Raw genomic sequence first — 26,625 nt, forward strand, 5'->3', positions numbered from 1 at the left:
GCTCAATTTTTAGAATAAAAATGTTTTGGAAAATATATATTAGTATATTAAATAGTATTTTTGTAATTTTTTTCATGACAATAAATGTAAAAGAGTTTTTTTCTTCTTTTTTTTATTACTTTTAAAACTTTTTTCACTTCAGCAATAATTTGCCAAGTATCGTGTTTAAAAAAAGTCCAAACTTACATCTGTGCTCCAAAGCATTCAAGATTTATGAAGTTATATGCTCAAAATGTGAATACCGGTAAATGGATTATAACTACTGCATAAATATAATTTAGTACCATAAAATCCCCTAAAAATAAAAAATATTAATTTCATTGAAATAAAAAAAAAGATTCTGTCATTTTTGACTGCCACGCGTAGAGCACCAGAGGGTTAAGGACGTTGATTATACACAAACATGCATATCAATATTCAATATATGCATAAAATACGAATAAGCGTAGCTCCTTCATCAGAGCGGCCGGAGCTAAAAAGTTCTACTGGTGCAATTTACCAAATCAATTCTTTAATTGGTGGAGATTTCTTCGCAGAATCATCATGGGTAATGTAGTTTTTCACCAGTTAAACAATTATTTAAAAATGCTAATGGATGGCTTCAACTAAAGCATATACCATCAATGAATGACCTCGTAGCTCACAGTCAGTATGTCTTTAAAGGATTATAAGTTTTAATTAAAATCAATTCCCCTATGGAGAAAATGATTGGGATTTTTACTTCCGGAACCCAACCGCTGGTTAACACTATCCACAGTCTAGGTGATGTTAACCTAGAAAAATTTTGACGATTACATAAAAATATAAACAGCCTTTTGTTCTCTGGAGTAACGTGCACAGATGAATCGTAAGACCAGGAATGTGCATTATAGAAAGTAAATCATGGGTTAAATTTTGATTTCACATTGACTTTAAAACGGACTAACATCCGTAAACTCCACGAGACAAACACACGCGCGTGGCGAGAGAGCTGCCACAGTGATTTATCTGATTCAATTAGCTTGCAAATGTAAAACAAGTCAGTTCAATAAAGAGCTAAAACCTCTCTTTCTTCCGTTCGCTCTCCTCTTCGACGTCTCTCGCCCTTCCTCGCTCGACCTCCCTCTCTCTGCTGAATAATGAGAGTGTGTAAATGCTTAATTAGATTAAAAGGGTGTGTATAACGATATCAAGATGTTGTGTGTGTGTGTGTGTACCATCTCTCTACAAATCTCTCTACATTAGCGTTGTGTTATTGTGGGCAGGGCTGAGAATTTATGATGCACAAAAACCCTGAAACATCAAACCCATTAAAGAATCCTGATTTATTCTCTGTGAGCAATGAGGGAAATATATCACCCATAAAGAGGTGTGTGTGTGTGTGTGTGTGTGTCAGGAACTCCTGGGAAGCATGTGTTTAATAGGAGAGGCTTAGCCGAGGTCTTTTTGAAAGTGTGTGACCTGAAAAACAAATTACAATACAGAAGGAAACCGTAAGACATGATAGAGAAGAAAAAATATTAAAATTGCATTTAATATTACCTTGTACTTTTAATTTATTTTACTGTGCCGCAACACTGAGATTGTATAAACAATTTGCCAATTGTACAGTTTTGCTATTGCAAAAAAGCATATTAAAAACAGACTATAGATTTAGAAAGATTATTTATATAATAGTCTTCAATTAAATTGTTCTAATTAAGAGACTTCTAAATTGCAAATGTTACTTTCATTTTTGTTCAAATCTTAAATAGTCCACTGTAATCTGTTATTTTTGTGTTCATTATATTATTTTATTTTGTGGTAAAATGTAATAACTTCATTATGTAGGACTTAATTTGAAACAATTTTCACTCAGAAATTATTAATAAAGTAATTGCAAAGAAACGGCAAGTAACTCATTAAATTAAATGTGACATTTAGAAAGACTGAAATAGTATGTTCTTGTAAAACACACTCCAATAATCTTTGTTTTATGTACAAATTCGAAAAATATTTGTTTTAGTGTACACACCAAAGGCACAGAAAAGACAAAAACACAAATGAGATCTCTTTTATATATCTATGCATAAATTAAGTAATACGTAATTTATGTAATTGCTAGACTTTCTTAAAGTCAAAGTCTGTGATCAACATTCATTCAATTCAGGTGAATTGAAATTTTCAGGTGAGCTAATGCTTTTGCATTACAAAAAAGTAAAATTTATGTAGAAATGCAAATGTGTCAAACCAACAAAGCATACTAAATTAAAGCCAGATCTCCTGTTATCCGCCATGCAGTGAGCAGACTCACATGCCATTAATGAAGGAATCATCTAATTAGTGTGTAAATCAGAAAATACACTGAATGTTTTATTTGAGCATCTTTGGTTTTAAGAGATCAATCAGCCATTCAGAGGGAATATAATATCAGAGCTCATGCTGCTCCTATGGCGTATCTGTGTGTGTGTGTGTGTGTGTGTGTGTGTAACAGAGCGGTTCGTTTTAATAAGACGGACAGGAGAGAGTCGTCTTTTCTCTTTACCGAGTAGAGTAGACCTCTGAAAACCTCAAGAAAGTCTTTATTACTGAAACTAAACCTCCATAATACGTGTCAAATATAGTGTGAGGGGTCACTGACCTTTGACCTGAGTTAGGCACTGCGGTGGGCAGGGGGTTTTCTCAAAGACTTGCGTGAAGATAAAGATCTCGTGCTGGACACCAAAGGATCATGGAGCGTCACATTGAAGGTGCCTTTCAGAACGGTGTCCATGATGACTGGACTCAACTACAACACACACACACACACAATAGTGAATTGGTGTACTAGTGTTATTTATTTAAAAACTAAATACTATAATATACAGTATATATACACAGTATTATATTCTTTAAGGCTCAGATTCATCAAGGTGCTGGAAACATTCCTCAGAGATTTTGGTCCATATTCTCATGATCGAATCACACAGTTACTGCAGATTTGTCGGATCTGAACATCCATGATGTTGAATCTCCCATTTCTCCACATCCCAAAGCTGCTCTATTAGACTGAGATCTGGAGACTGTGGAGTCGTTTGAGTTTACTGACTCTTCTGAACCTCGGTTGTATTGAGTGTTTATTTCAGTTACTGTTGTCTTTCTATCAGCTGAACTGGTCTGGTCGTTCTCTGACCTCTGACATCAACAAGACATTTTCACCACAGAACTGGCGCTCACTGGATATTTATCTTTTTCTGACCATTCTCTCTTAACCCTAGAGATGGTTGTGTGTGAAAATCCCAGTAGATCAGCAGTTTCTGAAACACTCAGACCAGCCCTTCTGGCACCAACAATCATGACACGTTCAAAGTCACTTAAATCACCTTTATTCCCTATTCTGATGCTCAATTTGAACTCAAGAAGATCATCTTGACCATGTCGGAGTTGCTGCCATGTGATTGGCTGGTTAGATATTTGTGCTGTGTTATAAATATATTCAGGGTATATACTGTGTGTATATATATATATATATATATAAACACACATATACATGCATATAGACACTTTTAATAAATATATGAGGTACATACCTCATATGCTGTGGGTCCAGGTGTCATGTCTTTAGGGCTTTTAAAGCGATCTTCTTTTGAGACCATCAGCGCAAGTTGAGGGTTAGACTTAACATCTGGACTATAATGAGCAGGACCTACAAAACCACAAATAACAAGTAGTTTAGCTGGAATACTTGAACATAACTCCCTAAAAACACTGTTTACATGGAGCAAATTCCACCGTTATGTTGATAAAGCAAGTTCCTAGGCCTACACTCACAAATTAAGGATGCTTTAAACTACTTTTAAAGAAATGTTAAGTTATAATGCAACAACAAAATACAAGCTCTGCATTTCTGCTTTTAAAAAAAATTCTAAAAAAATCAAAATAAATGTTACAACGTGCCTCTAAAAATATAAATTTCACATCAGAATACGTTACACTTTTGACATAATTTGTATATTTTTTGTTTTGCGTTACTGATAGTATAGATGCTGGTTAGACATATATATATGGCCTCAAATGCCGTTCATAGAGATCAAGTAAGCATAAGTCACCTGGTATTTCAGGGTCGTATTGTATAGTGGCCTTTTATTGTGGCCAGCCTAAGGCACACCTGTGCAATAATCATGCTGTCTAATCAGCATCTTGATATGCCACACCTGTGAGGTGGATGGATTATCTCGGCAAAGGAGAAGTGCTCACTAACACAGATTTAGACAGATTTGTGTACAATATTTGAGAGAAATAGGCCTTTTGTGTACATAGAAAAAGTCTGAGATCTTTGAGTTCAGCTCATGAAAAATAAAAGTCTAGCATTTATAATTTTGTTCAGTGTATATATAGTAATTAATACTATGCATTACTGATATTTAATTTTATTGTTGTCACTTTATTATAATTGTGTACAATGAAAATGTGCAAACGTTTTGTACATTTCCAAATGTACAGTTTTGTTATGCCAATAAAGCTCATTAAAACGGAAAATGAAAGAACTAGATCTACAGAGTTTATAAATGTAATACTTCATATTCATTAATAATTAAGAGACTTCCTAATTACTAATGTCGCTTCCTACTCTTGAATGTTTAGCCACATAGACTTCCAATATAAAGTGTCTTGTTTATTTGTACAAACTGAAGGAGTAATGGACAGATAATCGACAGCAGTCCTCAAATGCCGTTCATAGAGATCAAGTAAGCATAAGTCACCTGGTATTTCAGGGTCGTATTGTAGGAAGGCAGGGTCTCTGGGGGCGGCGGACAGGAAACAGCTCTGTCGCTTGCGTGCTTTCTCACTCCGTGGCTTGCTGTAGTGATGGAGACCGTGTGTCTTCTCGAAAGATTCGCTCACGTTATATGAGCCTGGCGGAGGAGTATCCTGCCAAGAGCAATCTAATATCTAACCACAGCATCATAAACATCATCTGCACAATGGATTTACAGCAGGTACAAATGAGCCAGGGGGTCGTATATGTGTGTGCGAGCTGTAGGAGCATTATTGCAAAGTATTACTGTGGGTTTTTACAAAATGAATTATAAGTCAAAATCATTTTAGTTGTGTTAACCACTAACATGCTACAGATGCTGTACATAGAAATTAAGCTTTATTGAATCATTCTAGTTATTTAGACATATTGTATATGTAACACTTGCATATTGTAATACTAACCAGCTATATGTATAATTGCACATCTGTAAGCTGGACAGATGCAGAGAGAGAGAAAGAGTGAGAAACATCTAGATGATAAATCTCACCAAACCTGTCAGGAACAAGACTATTTTTGTAGATCTTTTGTATTGTGACATTATTGTCATGACAATTAAACACAAAATTCCAAATTTCCATTCATCTCTAGTGAAAAAAACCTATCCCAAAATGTATTTAAACTACATTTATTTCATACTAAGTATACAGCAAATCCTGTAACATATTTACTGACATATCGATTGAGACTTACTGATATAAATATTATAATTAAACTTTATTTGGAGTACTTTATTGCATAATGCACATTTCTTAATATTAATATCACTATGCGTAAGGATAGTATAATCAGATAATATCAGTCTTTAAATGCAAGATATGTAAAGTGTATCTAAAGTATACTTGCAATAGTTCCATTTTAGCACAATCGAATTCAGCACTATTTTTTGGATAACTAAAGTACATTAAGTACAAAATGAGTTTAAGTATTTCAATTTAGTATACCAAAAGTACAATTGCAGGGTATTTATATTAAGTACATAAATATGTAAATGTATTTGTAGTGTACTTAGCATAAAATAAATGTATTTCAAATTTATTTTTCACTAGGACTGTCATGCAGAAAAAAAGATACATTATTTACATTCTACATTTGAATTCAATACAGTGAAAAAACAAAGTCCATTACCCTGTTGCAAATCTTTTCAGTTTCATTTAGCTCATTCCTTCAACTATTATAAAACAAATTGTTATAAATAAAACAAAACAACAGTTAAATAAAAAAATAAAACAGATGCATGATGGTAATTTTGTGAAAATGTCATGAAAAGAATGCCTTAATGCAAAACATCATAATGGTGCTAAAATTAAGCTTCATTTTCGTCACGTGACATCAAGGGCCCTATTTTAACGATCTAAGCGTGTGGTCTAAAGCGCAGGGCACAAGTGCACTTAGTCCGGATCCACTTTTGCTAGTTTAACGACAGGACAAATGGTCGGCGCACCCGGCGCATGGTCTAAAAGGGTTGTCTCTATTCTCTTAATGAGTAATGGGTGTGTTTTTGGCGTATCGGGAAATAAACCAACCAGAGTCTCGTCTCCCATTCAAAAGCCAGTTGCGCTCGCGCCATGGCGGATTCGCTATTTACATGACGGAATTTGCAAACGGAAAGACTGAACGTTTCTCCAGAGCGCAAACGGATCTGCTCGTGCGCGAGGTTAAAGCAGACCATCTACGGGACAAGCCGGATTCCTCCATATCTTAATGAACACAATATGAATCTTTTACATTGTAATCCTTTTATTGTTAATATTTGGTTTGTTTGTGCTGCTGCGCGTCCCTGTGTGTGTAATAAGCAGAGTGTACGCGCGTTGTGACACGCCTATAGGCTCATATTACTGACGCGCTCTTTAAATGACAAAATAAATATTGCCGCATTGACTTCAGACCAGGTTTCAGTTGGTCAATGGCGCAATCTGTTTCAGTTGCCTCAAAATAGCAATGCGGCAACAATGCGCCTGAACACACCTCGTTTTCAGACAAGCAGCCCATGGGTGGACAAATGGGCGCAAATGCATTTGACGCAGACGTGAAAATGATAACTGCGTCAGGCTGAAACTAGCAAAACACACTTGCGTTGCGCTTGGCGCTGCATTGCGCCGGGTGTATGATAGGGCCCAAAATGTTTCAACCCCAAATTTGGGGTTGAAACGTGATTTGGTGAGACTCCTCCAGACGGCTGTGTGTTTTGTGAGCAGACATGTGTCTAATGAAGGAGCGGAGCAGACGCGAGGCGAGGTGCTGAGCTCATTATAATATATTTGCAGCATCTGCATCAGAGCGTCTGACTCAAACAGTCTCTATGATACACAGTCTAAACATACGGACACTTTTGCGGTCTCATATCTTGCGAAGTATAATTACTGATTTTAGATATGGACAGGATTTAATCTAAACTCTCCATGGAGCGAAACAAATATCAGGGCTTTCCCATTGAATTCAAGCTTATACAAGTACACACACACAAAAATCTAAACTTCCAGAACAGGCTGTTTGACTCTGAATAATAAGCTGACACATCAATCCCTGTCATTACACATCATGGAGCTGAAAACACCCTGAGACTTTGCTCAGACTTTGCTCTTTCACAGCTCAAAGCAAGTTTCATTTAAACGTAGTGTAGGCAATTTGAGAGAGGCTAGCAATAGCAAGCTAGTTTTGAAAGCATGAGATCCCACCAGGGCCGTCGCTAGTGGGGTGAAAGGTGGTGACAATTATAGGGGCCCCCGCTGCCCAGGGGGCCCCACAAAATCCAGCAGTTATACTATTTAGGCCCCTGTAGTATGAATAATTCTAATATTTATATTAGTTGTATGCCTGAGATTTAAATGAAAACCACAAAAACGTGCAATTTGGGTAAATATTTTTCCAAATATCTGCTTCTCTTACCTCCATAAAAATGGTTTAGTCCGACCTAAAGTATTTATTAATTATTCAGTCAGAGTCAGTGACAAACATCAGATGGACCCAATAAAATTGTAAGTCCCGCCCCAGCTCGTGAACAGAACCAATCAGAGTTGAGGCGGCAGCCTGAAGTTAACGATGAACTTGGTGGAAGAGCAGGAGACTGACTGACTGAAAAATATGAAGAAGACTGAAGAAAACATAAATCAGGGAACCAGAAATGCCAGGAAAAGACGGAGAGGGAGGCAAGGAGAGTGGTTGTATCCCAGTCGATCAAGACGTTCTTAAAGACCGGTTATATATTGTTATTTCGCTGGGAATTAGAAAACTTCCGTCTACAGTCTGCCGTGTACAGTCATTTTTTATTATCGGTGCGCGCCGCAATCGACCGAATGATTACGTGGTCTAAATTCCTGTCTTTTTTTTTGGGGGAAAAAAATATTACTTTTTAAAAATTGGTTTTATTATTATTTAACAATTTCTTGCTTTTTTGTTAGTTTTTATTAGTTGTAATTTTTATATAAACATTTAACTTTTAAAATAAAGGTTTTACAACAACATCACCATCTTCTGTTATGTGGGCCTCCATGTTCATCTATTGTACAGTATATGATATTGATGGAGGGTGGTGGGGGCCCACATTAATATTTTTTCAGGGGGCCCCGAATCCTCTAGCTACGGCCCTGGATCCCACCCTCCCTTCAGAGCGTCTCCAAAACACATGAACGCACACAGCAGAGTCTGCAAAGCGTCACGAGAGATCGGGGTAAATTACCTCATGTCTCAAAGCACATAACATCACAATAATAATGAACGTAAATTTTTTTTAAATATTTAGACCACTTCTATTATTGAATGCTCTCAGGAAGTGAAGAGAGTTTCAACCAGTCTAACAAAAAGAGTTTATAAGAAAAATTGCCTACCCTACTTTTAAAATATCAAGATGTTTCTCCTAAAAACAGACGTATGAGTCAATAGTTGACATATAGTATTTCGATGGTCCACTTTAGATATTCTACTTACTATAAGTAACTTTGCAACAACACGTCAACTAACTATAACTAGCTAAAGTGGACTGTCGAAATAAAGTGCAACTGAGTATAGAGCTAAACAAAATGTGGAGCAGCTTAGATCATAGAAATGTTATTGAGATTTCTCAGTTTTGATTGCAGATTTTATTATCTCTGTAAATCTGAGCACAGTGTGAGACAGTAGCCGTGTTTCCACTGTCGGGACAAAAGCGAGCATGCTAGTGCATGCCAGGGGCCAGTCGAGGCTTTATCAATCCTCATCGGGGCTTCCCTGGGGTCAATGGACAGGGGTTTTTGGCCCACTGAACACCTTGGTCTAAAACGGGCCAACTGGGGCTTGAGGGGTGGTCATGAACAAAGTTAGAGTTTACAACACCGCTGCTTATTTCCCATGTTATTATATCAGGCTACCAGCTGACTTCAACATTTTTAGTCCCCCTGTGGTGAAAATCTAGCTTTTAATGTTGTTTATATGTCTATGTGGTGTTTTTAATATGCTTTAAAACAAACCATGTGCAAATTCATAAGTCGATACCATTGCTGATTTTCTCCTTAAAACTGCAGTGAACCAAAGACAGTCTCAAACACATGGTTTGAAGTCGCTGTTGTTTCTGACGTCACAAACTACCTTGTAACCAATCAGGTCAACGTGTGATCGTCAACGAGTGGATCTCTGAGCTGGTGCGAGTGAGTGGAGGCGGGGCTCATTTGCATATTCATAAAACCGTGTATACTAAATGAGGCAAGGGTGTAGAGTTACATTCTACTTACAAGCTATTTAAAGGCATAAAGACATTTTTCAAGGAAGGAAATAACGTTTAAATATGTCATTTTGGCGATCAAAGATGAGTTATAAGTGATATAATTATTGACTACAGGGGGACTTTAAGACATTTTAAAATGCTCACCATTGCGATAATAAATACACATGTGTTTATGGGAAATACCACAGTCTGCTTGAAGAACGAAGACAAAACATAAATGATTATAATCGTGTGTTTATTTGGTTTCATGTTTATCTGTCTCTTCGTTGATACCAGACTAATGCATCCGCAAATGTGTCATTAAAAACATGCACTCTGGTTAACTCGTATCTCATCTTTTCTGTCTGTGAGCTCCCTCTGTTGCTCTGGTTGAAAGGATAACAGTATAGTATACTGAGTACAATCGGGTATGATATTTTATCAATATTTTTCTAAATGTGTAAGCCTTTGGACTTAACATTAATGGAGTTGTTTTGTGCATTTCTGTGATCGCAAATAAATGGAAGCAGGTGCAGATGAATAGGTATGTGTTCTCTTTTTATGTGAAATGGTACATATCAGTTTGATTCAGCATGATTGATGTGCACTCCTGACACAAATGAATAAATTACTGTCACTGTAACATTTTTTTATTGTAAAGCATTGGACAAGTATCGATGCTGGAATCTTAAGTCTTTAATTAAAGACCAAACGTTTGTTTCTGTCATGCTCATTTTGCGATCTAGCTAGTTTTCAGTCAGCTGGTGAAACGGTGAGGTTGTGTGATGTCGTTATATGGAGGCGTGTTAACCCTCTGGGGTCCTTCATTTCAGAGTCACACTCAGGACCTTCGGGTCCAAATGGGCCGGAAGGGTGGGATTAATATTTATTTTTAAAAAAATCATCATTTTTTTTTTTTACTTGTTTTTTTATAATATTTTTTCTTTTCTTTTTTGGTGTTTTGAGATAATTTCAAAAATAAAAATGATTTATAATTAATATTAATGCCATAATTATGACCCATTTTTTCCCCATTGAATATAATAGATGTTTTTTTTTTTTTTTTTTTTTTTTAAAGCTGTATTTCATTTTAGAGTCAAGCCTAGGCCTCATGAAAGCAATTTTTGAAATGAGATGGATGCCATCTGGTGGACAAACTGAGCATTTTAAAAATTCAAAACCCATGTGTAATCTGAATTTATTAGTGTGTATGTGTATAAAAGTGTGTTTGTGTGTGTGTGTGTGTGGATGTGTCTGTTTTGCACTCTTGATGTTTTATAGATTCACCCCTTCACTGTTGTGTGCTTTTTTTCTGGATCGTGGCTGATTTGTAGATTGTACGCACAAAAAAACTCTGTATTTTCACATTTTTGCCAATTTCCCATTCATTTCCTAACCGGGTCCATTTGGACCCAAAGGTCCTGAGTGTGACTATTTTTTTTACAACCACTTAGACTATTCAAATCCTGTCCCCCAATTTTTTTGGGTGTTCATATACCAAGTACCAACAAAGTCACCAAATTTCGGACCATTCCGATAAAGCTATGATTTAAAAAAAAAGTATTTAAATGCTTCGGGTCCATTTGGGCCGAAGGACCCCAGAGGGTTAAGAGCGTGTTTTAGGGTAGAGCTGCGGGGCTACTGCCCCGACAGTGGAAACGAAACTTGATTTTGGACTCGGTGCTTGAGGTCCGAGGCTATTGTCCCTGCGCGGCACACTGTTAGCCCTGGCTCGCCAGACAGTGGAAAAGCGGCTAATGAGATCTCTTCTGATATGTTAGAGGAGATTCATGTGAAATTACTGGGGTTTTATTCTTAGGAGAAACATCTGAGAAGCATGAGACTTCGTGAAAGTCCTATTAAAATAGTTGTAAAATCTTCTCTCCATTTCATGTCATTGCTATCCAGGAAAAACACTTCAGATATTAAAGATATCTCACTTGGGATTTTTCTTCCCAGTGGCAGTCTAAAGATTAAAATTGAGTGTTGTGTGTGTCTTACTTTGGCGAACAGTGAACCCACAAGTCTGTCAGTGGCAGATTTAAAAACAGCTGTACTCTGTTTCTTATATAACGCTTCATTTGTCTTCTCCACCTGCAGCAAACACAAAAGAAATGACAATTTCTTGCAGTCAAATATTGATGTAATACTGTAATGACAGATTCATATGAATGAAATTCAAATAAAATTTAAGCCTGTTTTTCTTATAATTAGACTATAGTACACAAGGACACACTAGGATTTCATGTGTATAATATACCTGCATGAAAGCTGCTGATCACAGTCTACTTATATTGTATGGAAAAAAAACAGGTTCGAAATTCTCCAACAATTCTTCCACAGAAGAAAATGAATTACATTAGTTTAGAACAACAAGAAGTTGAATAAATGATGACAGATCTTCCGCTTTTGGGTGAACTATTTCCTATGGAAGCTTGTTTCCGCCACTGAATAAAAAAATAATAATAATAATAATTGCGACTTTTTATCTCACAATTGCGAGATATAAAGTCAGAATTGTGAGAAATAAAGTCGCAATTGCGAGATATAAAGTCGCAATTATGAGAAATAAAGTCGCAATTGCGAGAAAAAAAGACAGAATTGCGACTTTTTATCTAACAATTCTGACTTTTTTTCTCACAATTGCGAGTTTACATCTCGCAATTCTGACTTTATAACACATAATTGCGAGTTTATGTCTCGAAATTCTGACATCTTTTCTCAGAATTGTGAGATATAAAGTCGCAATTGCGAGTTATCAGGCCAATTATAAGGGGAGGAAAAGACTAACTTTTTTCCCCTCAGAATAGTTTATATCTCACAATTCTGAATTTACAACACGCAATTTCGACTTTATATCTCGCAATTCTGACTTTATAACACGCAATTGCGACTTTATTTCAAGCAATTCTGACTTTATAACACGCAATTGCGACTTTATATCAATAAATTCTGACTTTATATCTCGCAATTCTGAGAAATAAAGTCAGAATTGCGAGATGTAAACTCGCAATTGTGAGAAAAAAAGTCAGAATTGTGAGATAAAAAGTCGCAATTACCTTTTTTATTTTTCATTCTGTGGCGGAAACAAGCTTCCATAATTTCTTTTAATTATGTGCTGGTTAATTATGTGCTGGTTACATTTATCAATTGTAATCAAGTGCATTGCATTGTGGGATAAAGTATCCCCCACAGTGTGCTCTGTTTGCCTAGTGCACATTTTGGCATCTGTGTGTGCATACTGTACTTAATGTACATTACTGTACAAAAGTTTGGGGTCAGTAAGATTGTTTTTAAAGAAATTAATACTTTTATTATGCATGGATGCATCAAATTGATCAAAAGTGACAGAAAATACATTTATAGTCTTAAAAAAGGTTTTTATTTCTAATGAATGCTGGTCTTTTTATTCATCAAAGAAAATGTGTCATGGTTTCCACAAAAAACACAAAGCAGCACAACTGTTCAACATTAACCATTGATAATAATCATAAATGTTTCTTGAGCAGCAAATCAGCATATTAGAATGATTTCTGAAGGATCATGTGACACTGAAGACTGCAATAATGATGCTGAAAATTCAGCTTTGATCACAGGAATAAATTACAATTAATTTTAAACTATATTCAAGTAGAAAACAGTTCTTTTAAATTGTAATAATGCAATTATTGCAGATAATAATAACCCAGCATGCCAATGTCCCAAGTTTGAAATACTTCACAGCGAGGGAGGGATTTGCCAGCCACAATACATAGTGTTCAATTTGAATCTGTTATTCTTACAAATATGTACCATGGTAACCACAGTGTAAGTGTGTATGCTTCGTCCATTTTATCATCCACCAGGGAAAAGTCTCATCACTTAGAAAAGTAAAAGCACACTTCTCAAAAAGCCAACAAGCAAATCAAGGTTGCATTCACGTCTGTAGCATGAATGATTGATTCTTCATTCAAATCCCTCACCCTGAGAATACGCAACAGTAATTAATAGTGATGTTTGCTATGGAATACAGAAACTGCGGTATTTTGGTAGAAACTACGGTTTTCATGGTACAATTTGAAAGGATAGGCTCTAGGTTGTAGACTCCAGGCAAAACTGACATTTAGTGAATGCTGAGAAATATTTAGTTCAAGGGGATTTATGAAAGATTTATTCGATTCGTTGGATGAAGCCCCCTGAAAAGTCTGAATAAGCTCCCAAGGGCGCTGGCAGATTAGTGTACAATAGACAATGAGTGCACACTTTCTGGGTTGAAGAACTGCTCACCTTGTACTGAGCCAGCCCCGGGGTGCTCATTTCCTCTTTGCTGGGGAGAAAAGGGCGGCGTGGTGCAACAGAGCCAAAGGCGCCCTTCTTTCTGCTCTTCAGACAGGCTTTCTTCAAACTCTCCTGAGCCAGGCCATAATCAAACACGTTATAGGCACCGGGACCTAGAAAATACAGCACGTCCTGATTTTACAGAGTGAGACGAGTTCCTAGGTCAACATATTTTGTTGATCCTGGAAAAACATTCCGGTCTGAAAATTTAGTCCTAACCCTAAACAGGTGAATAACATTGGCGTAGAAGCACCTAATCCTGGTTGTAAGCCTAAACTTGACATAAACTAAACTTGTCCCTCAAATCTGATTGGTTGATTGGAATGTTGTTCCAGGATCAACAAAGATGTCGATCCAGGAACATGTACTTGATGAAATCAGCAAATACATGCATGAGGAAGACATTAAGTTGCTATTGGAGTTCTGCTAACTAGGTTCGTTTAATATTGATGGTTGTGGTTTTGCCTAATTTACATACACTAATTGAGGTTGGTAAGATTTTTTTTTACTGTTTTTGAAAGAAGTCTCTTCTGCTCACCACGGCTGCATCTACTTGATCAAAAATACAGTAAAAACGGTAATATTGTGAAATATTATTACAATTTAAAATAACTGTTTTGTATTTGAATATGTTGTAAAATGTAATTTATTCCTGTGATCAAAGCTGAATTTTCAACATCATTACTCCTGTCTCCTTTGTTCTGTTTCCCGCCACTTGTTTGTCTCCTAGGTTACTCATTGCATTCTAGTTTGTTTCTATGGTTACTCATTAATTCCCTAATTTGTATCACCTGTGTTAATCCAATCATCTTTGTTTTATATATATACAGTATATCACAAAAGTGAGTACACCCCTCACATTTCAGCAAACATTTTAGTACATCTACTCAAGGGACAAAACTATAGTCAATGTGCTGCTTGTATAGCAGTATATATTTACTGTCCTCTGAAAATAACTCAACATACAGCCATTATTGTCCAAATAGCTGGCAACAAAAGTGAGTACACCCTAAGTGAACATGTCAAAACTGTGTCCAAAGTGTCAATATTTTGTGTGAGCACCATTGTTATCTCGCACTGCCTTAATCCTCCTAGGTATGGAGTTCACCAGAGATGCACAGGTTGTTGCTGGGATCCTCTTCCACTCCTCCATAATGACATCATGAAGCTGCTGGATGTTAGACACATGGCGCTTCTCCACCTTCCGCTTGAGGACGCCCCACAGCTGCTCAATAGGGTTCAGGTCTGGAGAAATACTCAGCCACTCCTTCACCTTCAGCTTCAGCTTCCTCAGCAAGGCAGTTGTCATCTTGGCGGTGTGTTTGGGGTCGTTATCATGCCGTTCGGCCCAGTTTCTGAAAGGAGGGCATCATGTTCTGCTTCAGAATGTCGCAGTACATGTTGGAATCCATGTTTTCCTCAATGTAGCGCAGCTCCCCAGTACCAGCAGCACTCGTGCAGCCCCAGACCACGATGCTACCACCACCATGCTCGACTGTAGGCAATTTTCTTGGTACTCCTCCTCATCAGGGCATCGCCACACATGCTGGACACCATCTGAGTCAAACAAGTTTATCTTAGTCTCATCAGACCACAGGACATGGTTTCAGTAATTCATGCTCTTGGACAGGTTGCTTTCAGCAAACTGTTTGCGGGCTTTCTTGTGAGCCAGCTTCAGAAGAGGCTTCCTTCTGAGACGACGACCATGCAAACCGACTTGTTGCCGTGTGCGGCGTATGGTCTGAGCACTAACAAGCTTCTGCAACCTCTAAAGCAATGCTGGCTGCACTCATGCGTCTGTTTTCTGAAGCCAGCTTCTGCACCTGACGCACAGCACGAGGACTCAATTTCTTTGATTGACCCTCGCGAGGCCTGTTACAAGTGGAACCTGTCTTGGAAAACCTCTGTATGACTCTGGCCTGTACTGTAACTCAGTTTCAGGGTGTTACCAATCTTCTTATAGCCTTGGCCATCTTTGTGGAGAGCAACAATTCTAATTCTCAAATCCTTAGAGAGTTATTTGCCATGAGGTGCCATGTTGAACATCCAGTGGTCAGTATGAGAGAATTGTACTCAAAGCACAAATTTTAACTGCTCTAATACAAGACACAACAATTTGTATGGTCCTGTCAAACAGACAAAATATGAACATGAGGAATAGGACATGTGGCTTTGCATGGTTAAACGACGTACAGCTATTATCACTTAGGGTGTACTCACTTTTGTTGCAAGCTATTTTGACAATAGGATGTTGAGTTATTTTCAGAGGACAGTAAATATATACTGCTATACAAGCAGCACATTGACTACTCTAAAATATATCCAAGTTTCATTTCTATAGTATTGTCCCTTGAGTAGATGTACTAAAATGTTTGCTAAAATGTGAGGGGTGTACTCACTTTTGTGAGAAACTGTATATATATATGCCTGTGTTTTTGTTCTCATTGGTCAGTTCTCGTTAATGCTTATCTTCAGTTTGGTGTAGTTCTCTTTCAGTTAATAAAGTCTGTTCACTTTTATCTTCGTCTTCGCGTCATACCTACAACACACTCAGCCAGTGTGACACTTATGCAATCCATGTGGTTTGCTACAGTTTGCGTACTTTTGTTTATGATAACAAAAGTATAAATATACAAAAATCTTTCAACCTGCTAAAAATTAAGTTAAATTGCTGCATTAAAAATTGTTCATTGTACTTCGACCCCTATGCATGTTGTTACTGATAAAGAAAACTGATTTGGCACATGACATCGAATTGATCGACATGGAGTTTTATTCAAGTCAAATATTATTTAATGTGGCTGAATCAACCTAAATATAGTAATATATATAAAAAATAGATTAAATCAGGTAGAAATAGCTTTTTAAGGTACAATTGCAGTTTACCACTTTGTACAGTGTAGTTCATTGCACTTTTGTCTCTTATTTGATAAAGTTTACATCATAATTCTGCAACTTTCCTGGTTATTATTGTGAAGCTGCTTCTATTGTATAAAGTGCTATAAAAATAAATGTGACTTGACTTCGACCACTTTAAATATAATTACTGGCTGCTAAAGAAAATTTAATTTTAACTCCTCAATGAAATGTTTTCATAAAATAGCATCTTAAGCACACCTTAATGCAAAATTGTACACTATCCAGGCACCTTTGGCATTCAATTTTCGACGTACTTTGATTTGGCATCTTGCACACTATTAAGGACAGACAGTACGCAAGATTAGACAGAATGCATCTTGAGTGCCTTAAATTGGCATAGAATCTGATTGGTTGTTTTAAGAGTGGCTTGAAATCTGATTGGCTGCTGTTGTAAAGCATTTTGTGTATGAAATCTAGTGCTAACTTTGCCAACCTCATGTTTTTCCCTCTAGCAAGCACAGTCCAAATCTGACCTCTGACTGAACCCCACAGATACAAGACATTTTGCATTCAGAATGTAGCCCAGATTCACATTCACATTCACACAGAACAAAACACACCGGCACAAACCTGGCGTAGCTTTCGATCTGTTTTCTGGCAGGAAGCGTGCAGCTGTCTGCCCAAAAGGATTCTTCTTCACCCTTCTGTCTTTCTTCAGGATCTCCAGTGCACAGCGCGGGTCTTCGTACGCTCCTACAGGGGGCGTTTCATCCTTGACCGGACTGAACCGCTGCGAGAACCAGCACAATACTGAGATCAGATGAAAATCGACACGAGGCGGCATTCACAAACCATTTTACATCTGTGAGTCGATTACATTTTACTAAAAGATAATGAAGACTATAATGTGCTCTGATGAATTGTGCACAAGACCAGAAACGTGTATTAGGCAAGTAAATAAGGTCCATTTTGATTTCATGTGACTAATCCAGAGCAGCTGTTATTAGAACTTATTACACGGCTCTCTGAAATGCTTGATTCTGATTGGTCAATAACGTAATTTCGAGGTCAGCTATTCCTTGATAATGATCATCGTCAATTGCAACACTGTACAGTGACCGCTCATCCTTCTTTCATGTTTCTCGTACCACACCATGGACATGCTGGTGGCATCTATGCCTCAGTTATCGACTGTAAAAGGAGGAGGACTTCAGTACTAATAGTAGGCCTACGGTAATATTGTTGAAGTGTTTGTTTTGTTGCTAGGATGAAATGTAATAGATCATGAGATGATAAACAAGTACGGTTTCTTCTCAAATCAATATTTCATGTCCCTGTCATTATTTATTTGGTGAAATAATAGTGAGCTAATAAACTCAAATCCATATTTTTTATCAAATGATTTACTTATGTGGAGAGTAGCCATGTAATAAGCGGATTAGCCAATACACACAGCCGGATGTTATCACAAAAAAAAAAAAAAGACTTCAGGGTGATACAAGTCGGGGTCCTGATCCCCCTGTCAGAGTTTATTTTGCGATAACATCCGGCTGGATGTACATTGTCTCTTATGTATGAATGTCCAAAAATAATGCAGTGTATTGTTACCTGAGATTTTGACAGGAAGGCTGGGCTCAACACAGGACCATGTGGTTTACTGGGCGTCTCAAACTGACTCTTTATGTGGTAATGCCCTGGACCTGGGACACCCTATAAATACAAACACACATAAACACACACACAGATGCACACAAAAAGAAAAAGAAAGCTTATTTGCAGCACAACAGAAAAGCATCCATGCAGAAATGCATCTAACCATGAGCTCAAGTCTTGTTGCAATAGTGCCCTCTACAGGCAAGACACAACTTCTACATGTCACATTAACACACGTCAGTGTGTTAAAACAGGGGTTTTCAATCTTTTAGATGCCATGGACCCCCAAATACAATCATCCTCGTGTGAGGGACCCCATCCCTAGCATCTATCTTTTAAAAACACCCAATTTATACATTATATAAAATCTAAAAATGTGTTTCTATTAAATTACAATAATAAACATTATTTATGCATTTAATTTATATTAAAAAAAAATATTTGGTTTATATTAACCCAAATATGTTTTTATATATATTTATTTAATAGAATAATAACTCATATTTTTATTTTAATCACATTATTTATGTAAAGCCATTTTTTTTTATTTACCTATTTATTTAAATTTTATTAATTCTTTATTTAATATTTTTTACATTAGCTTTAATTTACATTTAACTTTAACTTGCAGCTTCAGTGCCGTCAAATGTCTTAAAAAAAAAAATTCCAGTACAAGTGATCCAAAATAGCTACACGTATAGAACAGGGACTTAAGACAAAATGATATTCTGAGGTTTGAACCTTCTTCTCCTCCTGCAGAGTCACCAGCTCATGGTATCGAGGGACGACCAGCTCTGAACGGCCTTTCTGCTCTCGAGTGAGATTCACGTTCTCATAGTGGACAGCGTGATCACTGGTACACACACAAACACACACAGGGATGCACACAATCAAATGAAACACCAAAGAGTGCTGAAGGGATGCTGTATTTCTGTAGGCCGAAACCATGAAACGAGTTAGGATTTTAGAAGTTCCATCAGCCTGAAGTCAATGGGGTTTTTTGAATGGGTTTTTGGTTAAATGCCTGGAAAAAAGGTCTGTGGTGAACACAAGCTCAAGATTTTTTCACATTTTATTCTATGACATAAAATACATCAGCAATTGTGTTTTGACTTGTCTTGAAAAAGATGGTTGCTAACCAGAGTCTCAATGGGACATTAGGGCCCAGTTTACACCTGGTATTAAGATGCGTTTTGGACTTTGGTCGATCGGATTATGAGTAGAGGAGGGAGACACATTCCCGTTTACACCTGGTGTTTTAATCCGTCTCTTTTGTCCACTTCCAACCACTTCTGTCCTGATTTCTTCGAGGAGAGGGTCTATGGGTTTATTCAGATCTTTCAAACTAATGGGCGAATTAATCTCACGCAATTTACATAATGAACACGCACAGGGCCGGCTCTGTAAATCTGGGGGCCCTAAGCAGGATAATTTTGGGGCCCTGCCTTGCAGTAAATAATGGAGTATTGCCACCGCAAACCAGCAACTGTATACAATCTAACCCCAATCTAACAAATCTTCAATAAAGTTGTTGCATATACTACAGGTGTTGCTGGAGTCTCGATCTTTGAACTTCTTTTCCCTTTTCCACACTTTCAAAAGAGGGAGAAGTTGGACCAGTAATTTAAAATACAAACTATCTACATCAAATAACATACCAGCAAGTTCAAAAATAAAGAAAATAAAAGTGCAGCTGTGTCATAACTTGCATGGAGTCCAATACTGTCCAATACTGCATCCCTAGAGGGCTTTGAGAGGGAGGTGCAGGGTTTTATAAATTGGTGTACAGATAATTTCCTTGTGGTTAATGCAAAAAAAACAAAGGAGTTGATCATAGATTTTAATAAAAAGGGAATTGTAGTTCCACCCTCAAATATAAACGGGGTAGTGGTAGAGCGGGTCACAACATACACATATTTGGGTGTTGAAATAGATAATAAACTGACTTTTAATGAATGTGCACAAAATAAGTCCAAAAGGTTGCAGAAGAGGATGTTTTTTTTAAGGAAACTTAACCATTTTAGAATAGACAATTGTATTCTTCAGATGTTTTATAAAGCTCTCTTGCAGAGTGTCTTATCTTTCGGTCTTATTTGTGCCTTTGGTAACATGTACATTAAAGATCAGAATAAATTGCAACGAATCGTCACAACAGCCAGCAAGATCATTGGAGTTGATCAAGTATCTGTAGCCCAATTGTACAATGACCTTAGTCTTAAAAAGATAGAACAAATTATAAATGATTCAACCCACCCTCTTCATCAGAGTTTCTTAAGAAGTAACAGGTCAAGTGGTAGACTACTGCAAAGGAAAATTAGGACCACAAGGTACAGCAATTCTTTTGTGCCTACAGCAATTAGATTGTACAACAATCAGCTAGCATTTAACTAGCTTATTTATTCACACATGCTTGTCATGTTTCTATAATGTTTGTTGTTTTGTCTATCTTGTCTGTGTTTTTCTTATGTTTTTATGTTTAAATGTTTTAATGCTTTTGTATTTAATGCTTTTGTATCTATGTTTTTATTTGTATGCAGCAGGTTTTTTAAAAGTGGAGCGTGTAATGGTGACCACATGAATTTCCTACTTGTGGATAATAAAGTTTACCTTGACCTTGACCTTGACCTTGGAATTCAAAAATAGAGAAAATAAAAGTGCAGCTGTGTCAAAATGTGTATCAAGTTCAAAAATAGAAAAGAAATAAAAGTGCCACTTTGCAATCTGTTAAAAAAAGAAAAGAAGAGAAATCCAATTGGCAAGACAGGTCTATTAAAAAAATAAAAAATAGACATAACATAGGCTACTGTGTTTGATATGGGATTAAAAATGATGGGCAGTGTATGAGATATAAACTAATGATTAATTATTTTAATATTCCTTTGTTCCGATCAGAGCATGTGAGCGGAGCTCAGGGTCGCGCGCTCAACCCTGCTGGTTCGAAAATATGTGGAATAAGGGCTGCCTCCGACTAAAGTTGTTTTTCTAGTCGACTAGTAGTTGTTTATTTAAGCCATTAGTGGACAAATCGCCCCTTTATATTGATTTAATAACTTAAATAGGCTATACAGGATAATGAGTGTTATAAAGCCGCACTCAAGCGCACGAACCGGCAAAAGTAGGCTAATGATTATGAATGTGCAAAAAATAGCAAGGAGACATTTAATTGTTTATTAATAAACTGGTGTTTTCTGCGTCGCTGCAAAGATGAAGTTGACTCGCCATGATCGAATAAAGATATAAAGGCATAAAAAGGAAAATTTCCTCCCGTTGGCGCGTCCCACCTGTCACGTCTCTATTCCCCACCAGTGGGGCGCGCCCCACACTTTGAGCGGCGACTACCATCTGTAGTTAGGGGGCCCCCTAGTGGCGGCGGGGCCCTAAGCAGTCGCTTAGTTCGCTTATAGGGCTCTGAACGCGCCCGGACACGACGGGAAAACATCCGGAGAGCAGCAGCTTTCGTTTCTGCTCTGATAGGTAGTGGTGGAGAGTGGACAAGCTCAAAACGTTTTGGACCCCGTTTACACCTGCATTTAGCGTAAGTGATGGTGATGTTGAAGTCATGTGAACGTGGTGTAGTTTGTTTATAGCACACGTTTAGCTTTTTACTTCTCGCGATTGTATTTAGGCTTCAAAATTCAAAATTCAATAAAATTGTTGATCACAGAGCTTATTTTCTGCAATAATCCAAAATCCAGTAGAAAAATCGTATTAGTTTTTTGTCGAGGGAACCAGGGTGATGCTGACTTCCAGGTTGGCCTACAAAAATATATCACCACTGCAGCACTGACGCAAACAGCACTGACTTACTCCTATAATTTGCAGAAAAGTCAGTCATGCAGATTAGATTATAATAGATCAAGGAAGTGATTTGGAGTTTTGTGTGCAGTATGCATCAGACGGTCAGCGAACAGACTGTGGGTGTGCCGTCTGAGGCTGAGACCATGTGACATTTATTCTGAAGCATCTACATATGGCAAACAAGATCCAGATGCTTCAGAATACATTTTGAAAAACAATGCAAACAGTGTTGTGTTGCAGCTGAGAGCAAATCAATCAAACTCACTCCTGTAGTTCATACTGTCCTGGTCCAGGTTCGTCTTCGCCCTTTACCCGCTCTCTCCGGCCTGACATCTTCCCAAACTGCACACCTTTATACTTCTGAAAGGATGACAGCTCCTCCTGCAAAACATATATATCTGAGGTCAAATATTAGTTTACAATTATCAGCATTTTCACTGGACATAATTATACAGATTTATGTCTTGATGGTCAGATGTCATAGAGCATACTTTAGCATTCAAAGTCCATTTATTGAAACTAAGCTGCAAATAAACCAAGATCATTCAGAACCATGAAATAATCATGTGTGGGGGTTTAAATATGTATAAAATAACATGTTGGTAAAAGAATTGTATATATTTATATATATATATACACAGTATAATATACACACACTATATATATTTATATAATGCAAGTAAGAGATAATCCACAGCATCTGCCTTCACAAAGTCCATTAAAATCGTATAATGCACACCGAGCCATGGATTATCATGCTTATACTATGATCATTTGCCAGCATTGACAGCTTAATAACATCGTTATTGATTCGGTAGCGAAGCTTTTTATTAATAAAGTCACGGCCCACAGGGCAGAGTTGATGACAAGTTTCTGTGCTCCTGAATGTTTCTGTGTGTGCGCACCGCGATCTCAGAGTGATGTGTGTGTGTGTGTCAATGAAAACAGCGCATTAATAAAGAACGGCGATTAAACTGACTTGGAACTACTTGTGCGTTAAACTGTTTTATTGCACACCTTCCAGCCAATCAGAATCGAGTATTCAGACAGACCATGGGATAAATTTATATATATAAATATAATGTAAATAAGCCATAACATGGCTATTAGTCATAATAAATCATAATATATATCACTATCAGCCAAATTTTCAGTATCACTGATATGCACTGATAATAAAACCTTGATAGAAATGGTTGATGAAACTCCTTGTCACGTGCACTATGGTCTTGAAACAAAGCCGATGCAAGTGAAACAACATAAAATGCTAGAATATGTGTAGAATATGACAGTTTTAATCTACAAAAACAGCTAAAAATGGGTGGAAAATGTGTAATCAACTAGCAACCCCTGAGACGAGCGAGAGAAACAGAGATGCACCATGACGGATGGCCCTGCGCTTTGATACAGAGTTCTTCCCCCTCTGGAGGAAGTTGGCAGCTCAATGGCCAATGAAAGATGATTTGATTAAAGCTGAGTCCAGCATCTGCTGCATTATTGTAAGTGAATATTGAAATATAACGTAAAGAATAATTACCCAGGGTTTTCGGTCCTGACAGTAAAATGGATGAGTGCTGCACTTTGTGACTTTTTAAAATAATGCAGCGATCATTAGTAATGGAAACAGCCTCAGCACTAATGATGCAGAGCGGAGGGGCATTAGACGGTCTTCTGTTAATGGACACATCTGACCTCACACACACACACACTCAAACCACTCCATTAGACCTGTATCTTTTTCATGACTGAGTGCACATCCATTTACACATACGGCTGGTAATCTGTCTGACCGGTAAGGGGTTGTAGTAGGCCGGGCCGAGGGTCTGGTCTCTGGTGGGGGGTTTGTGTCTGTGTAGGACACCTTGAGCATCCTCTTCATATCCCAACGCCTGTGCGGGAGACGGGATGGATGGAGCATCAGGATTCAGCAGCATCTGCATCACTTTATAGACGGTCTGCAGGCATCGTAAAAACATGTACTCAAAAAACAAATCAAAATATTAACAGAAGGGACTGCAGGGAGAAAGTATGAAAGTAACCCTTTGGATTTACCTGGATATTTACATTAATCGCTGCTTACACTTTATTTAAAGGTGACGTAGTTACATTGTAATTACTCATATAAGTACTGAGTAATATTAATTAACTACATGTACTTACTATAGAGTTAAGGTTAGGGTCAGGGTTTAGGTTAGTTACTTGTAATTATGCATAATTTACTGTTATTACTATGGTAAGTACATGAAGTAAGGTGTAACTACGTCACCTTAAAATAAAGTGTTAACTAATTGCTCATAAAATCTCATCTGATCTTTAACTAAATCTTGTGTTTTTATTGAACACTTTGTCTAAATATTGTTGATAAATGTGCGAAATTGGTGTGAAAAGTGCAATGGTCCTACAAACAGGCTTTATTTTCTTTACGCAAAATATTATTTGTTATTTTTCTTTTGGGGTTCAAATATGACCTGGACATTTCTTGTGTGAGATTCACCTTTGTATGAAATCTAAGTACATTTGTCTTGCCATAATTACAACACTTGATATGATCTTCATAACAATAAAAATAAATTATAGTCCATGTGATAATCCAAACTAACGTCTCACCTTCGGACTCTTCTCTGGATTGGTTGTTCTGTTCTTTGAAGGAGACGCATTGTTCCTAACATTGTACGCTCCCGGCCCTGGCACATCTGACACCACGTCATCAAACCGCTTGGAACGATTCTGAAGACTGTTTCCTCCCAAAACATGATTCTGCAATATTCCAGTTATTTTGCCTGTGTCACTGACATGTTAACTGATTGCACGGTGATATTAAAACCATAACATACCCTGGGAATGCCACTGTTATACTGTCCTGGTCCAGGAGAGAGGAGAGCACTGCCCGACCCCAGGAACCCAGTCTCTCTAATGGACAGCGAGAGGAAGGGGGCATACGAATCTGTAGAAATATATCAACAATAACTCTTACAAATAATAATAACAATTATTATTATATTGGTATTAATACTATACAAAATCCAATAGCCTAGTAGATTGATCACAGGTCCCTAAACTATTTTTTAAAAAGTTTATAAAATAACTAAAAAGGGTTGCACAACCTAATGCCAGAAGAACCTTTTATTTATTCTCTAGTTTAGCTCTTTAGAAAACTCAGCTATATTCTGGCACTTTACATTAAACAGTATGGAGGTCTAAAGAACCTGTAGCCTAATTTAACATCAAATACTGTAATTTAACATCAAATACTATAGCAACCCAAGAAAACTATACAAAGAAAACGGTTGTGGGAAAGAAGAGAGGTCTGCAAATAACCAATGAATAACCTTTTATGTAATATCTATACTTCTTGGTAAGGTTTAGAACTGCCTTGTGAAAATTAACCATGGTTTTATTATAGTGTAAGTGTAGTAACCATGTTTTTTTTTTTTTGGAAGTTTGATGACCATTTGTATAAACACAGTTTTACAACAAATACTATGGTTAAACTATGGGTTAGTTTAGCAAAACCATGGTTAATTTGTGGTTACCATGTTTCTTTTTTTTATGTGTAGTAAAACCATGGTCAATTTTGGGGCCACTTCCATAAACAAAGGGATAACGTTAGTTCACCCAAAAATGAAACAAGTCATCATTTACTCACCTTCAAGTTGTTCTAAACCTGTATGAGTTTTTTTCTTCTGCTGGGCAGAAAAGAAGATATTTTGAAGAATGTCGGTAATCAAACAGTTGATTGGACCCCATTGACTTCCACAGTATTTCTTTCCTATGGAAGCCGATGGGGTCCATCAACTGTGTGGTTACGCCATATTCTTCAAAATATCTTATTTTGTGTTTAACAGAAGAAAAAAATTCATACAGGTCTGTCTGGAACAACTTGAGGGTGAGTAAATTATGACAGAATTGACATTTTTGGGTGAACTAACCCTTAAGAACTAATGTTAGCACTTAACCAAAGGGTTAACGTTAAGTTCATTTCCATCTTACTTTTCCGATTCAAATTTAAGATCTACCTTTTTTATGTAACTGATTTTAAGAAGTTATGACCAACATTTAGATGACTAACTTGTAAGACTAGTCTAAGTAGTTTATGCGAACGGTCAATGGTCTTAGGTTTTAAAAAAATGACTTTATTTCACGGCTAAATGAAACTTACTCTTTTTGTCGCTGAGAGACCTGCTGATATTATAAGATCCTGGTCCAATTTCAGACGTGGTGCTGCTTAATGTCAAATGTGTGACCCTGGGAGCTCGATCATACATGTTGATTAATTATTTATATTGTACATGAAACGTGTTTAATTAACTAATGTAACACACTGTGAGAGCAGTGAAGCGTCTTCCAGTCACTGGAGCGCGTTGCCTGGACGCCAATTACAAATACGTTGAAGTTCATGAATATTAATTAGGTAATGAAGACGTCACATGCTTCGTAGATTTCCTGAAACTGCTTGTCACTTAATCTGTTATGTTACCTAGTAACCTACCTAATGTTCATGAGTTAATCCGGCGTCGACTGACTGGGCACTGAAACGCAGTCCTGGGGGGAAAAACACAAAACT

General features: G+C 37.2%; 1 protein-coding gene across 1 annotated transcript; it reads right to left on the reverse strand.

The window, feature by feature from the left end:
- Nucleotides 1-1,285: 1,285 nt before the first annotated feature.
- On the reverse strand, nucleotides 1,286-26,395 carry stpg2 (sperm-tail PG-rich repeat containing 2). Its single transcript, XM_056254838.1, has 14 exons — nucleotides 26,221-26,395; nucleotides 24,896-25,005; nucleotides 24,669-24,818; nucleotides 23,852-24,016; nucleotides 22,327-22,442; nucleotides 19,005-19,116; nucleotides 18,219-18,320; nucleotides 17,241-17,400; nucleotides 13,701-13,864; nucleotides 11,436-11,528; nucleotides 4,701-4,869; nucleotides 3,528-3,643; nucleotides 2,600-2,746; nucleotides 1,286-1,440 (listed from the first exon to the last, which is right to left on the reverse strand). The coding sequence occupies exons 1-13, from the start codon at nucleotides 26,324-26,326 to the stop codon at nucleotides 2,612-2,614; spliced, it is 1,698 nt and encodes a 565-aa protein (XP_056110813.1). The 5' UTR covers nucleotides 26,327-26,395; the 3' UTR covers nucleotides 1,286-1,440; nucleotides 2,600-2,611.
- Nucleotides 26,396-26,625: the final 230 nt, after the last annotated feature.

This window comes from Rhinichthys klamathensis, unplaced genomic scaffold, assembly GCF_029890125.1.
Source record: "Rhinichthys klamathensis goyatoka isolate OS25496 unplaced genomic scaffold, OSU_Roscu_1.1 h1tg000114l_1, whole genome shotgun sequence".
NCBI lineage: Eukaryota > Metazoa > Chordata > Actinopteri > Cypriniformes > Leuciscidae > Rhinichthys > Rhinichthys klamathensis.

Bases quoted from the DNA above. Each gene is read 5' to 3' on its own strand.
- stpg2 (XM_056254838.1), bottom strand. From the start codon at position 26,326: ATGTATGATCGAGCTCCCAGGGTCACACATTTGACATTAAGCAGCACC. The intron at 24,017-24,668 runs GTGAGACGTTAG...CGATGCCTGCAG, and splicing joins ATCCAGAGAAGAGTCCGAAG to ACCGTCTATAAAGTGATGCA. The intron at 22,443-23,851 runs GTCAGACAGATT...TATGTTTTGCAG, and splicing joins CCTACTACAACCCCTTACCG to GAGGAGCTGTCATCCTTTCA.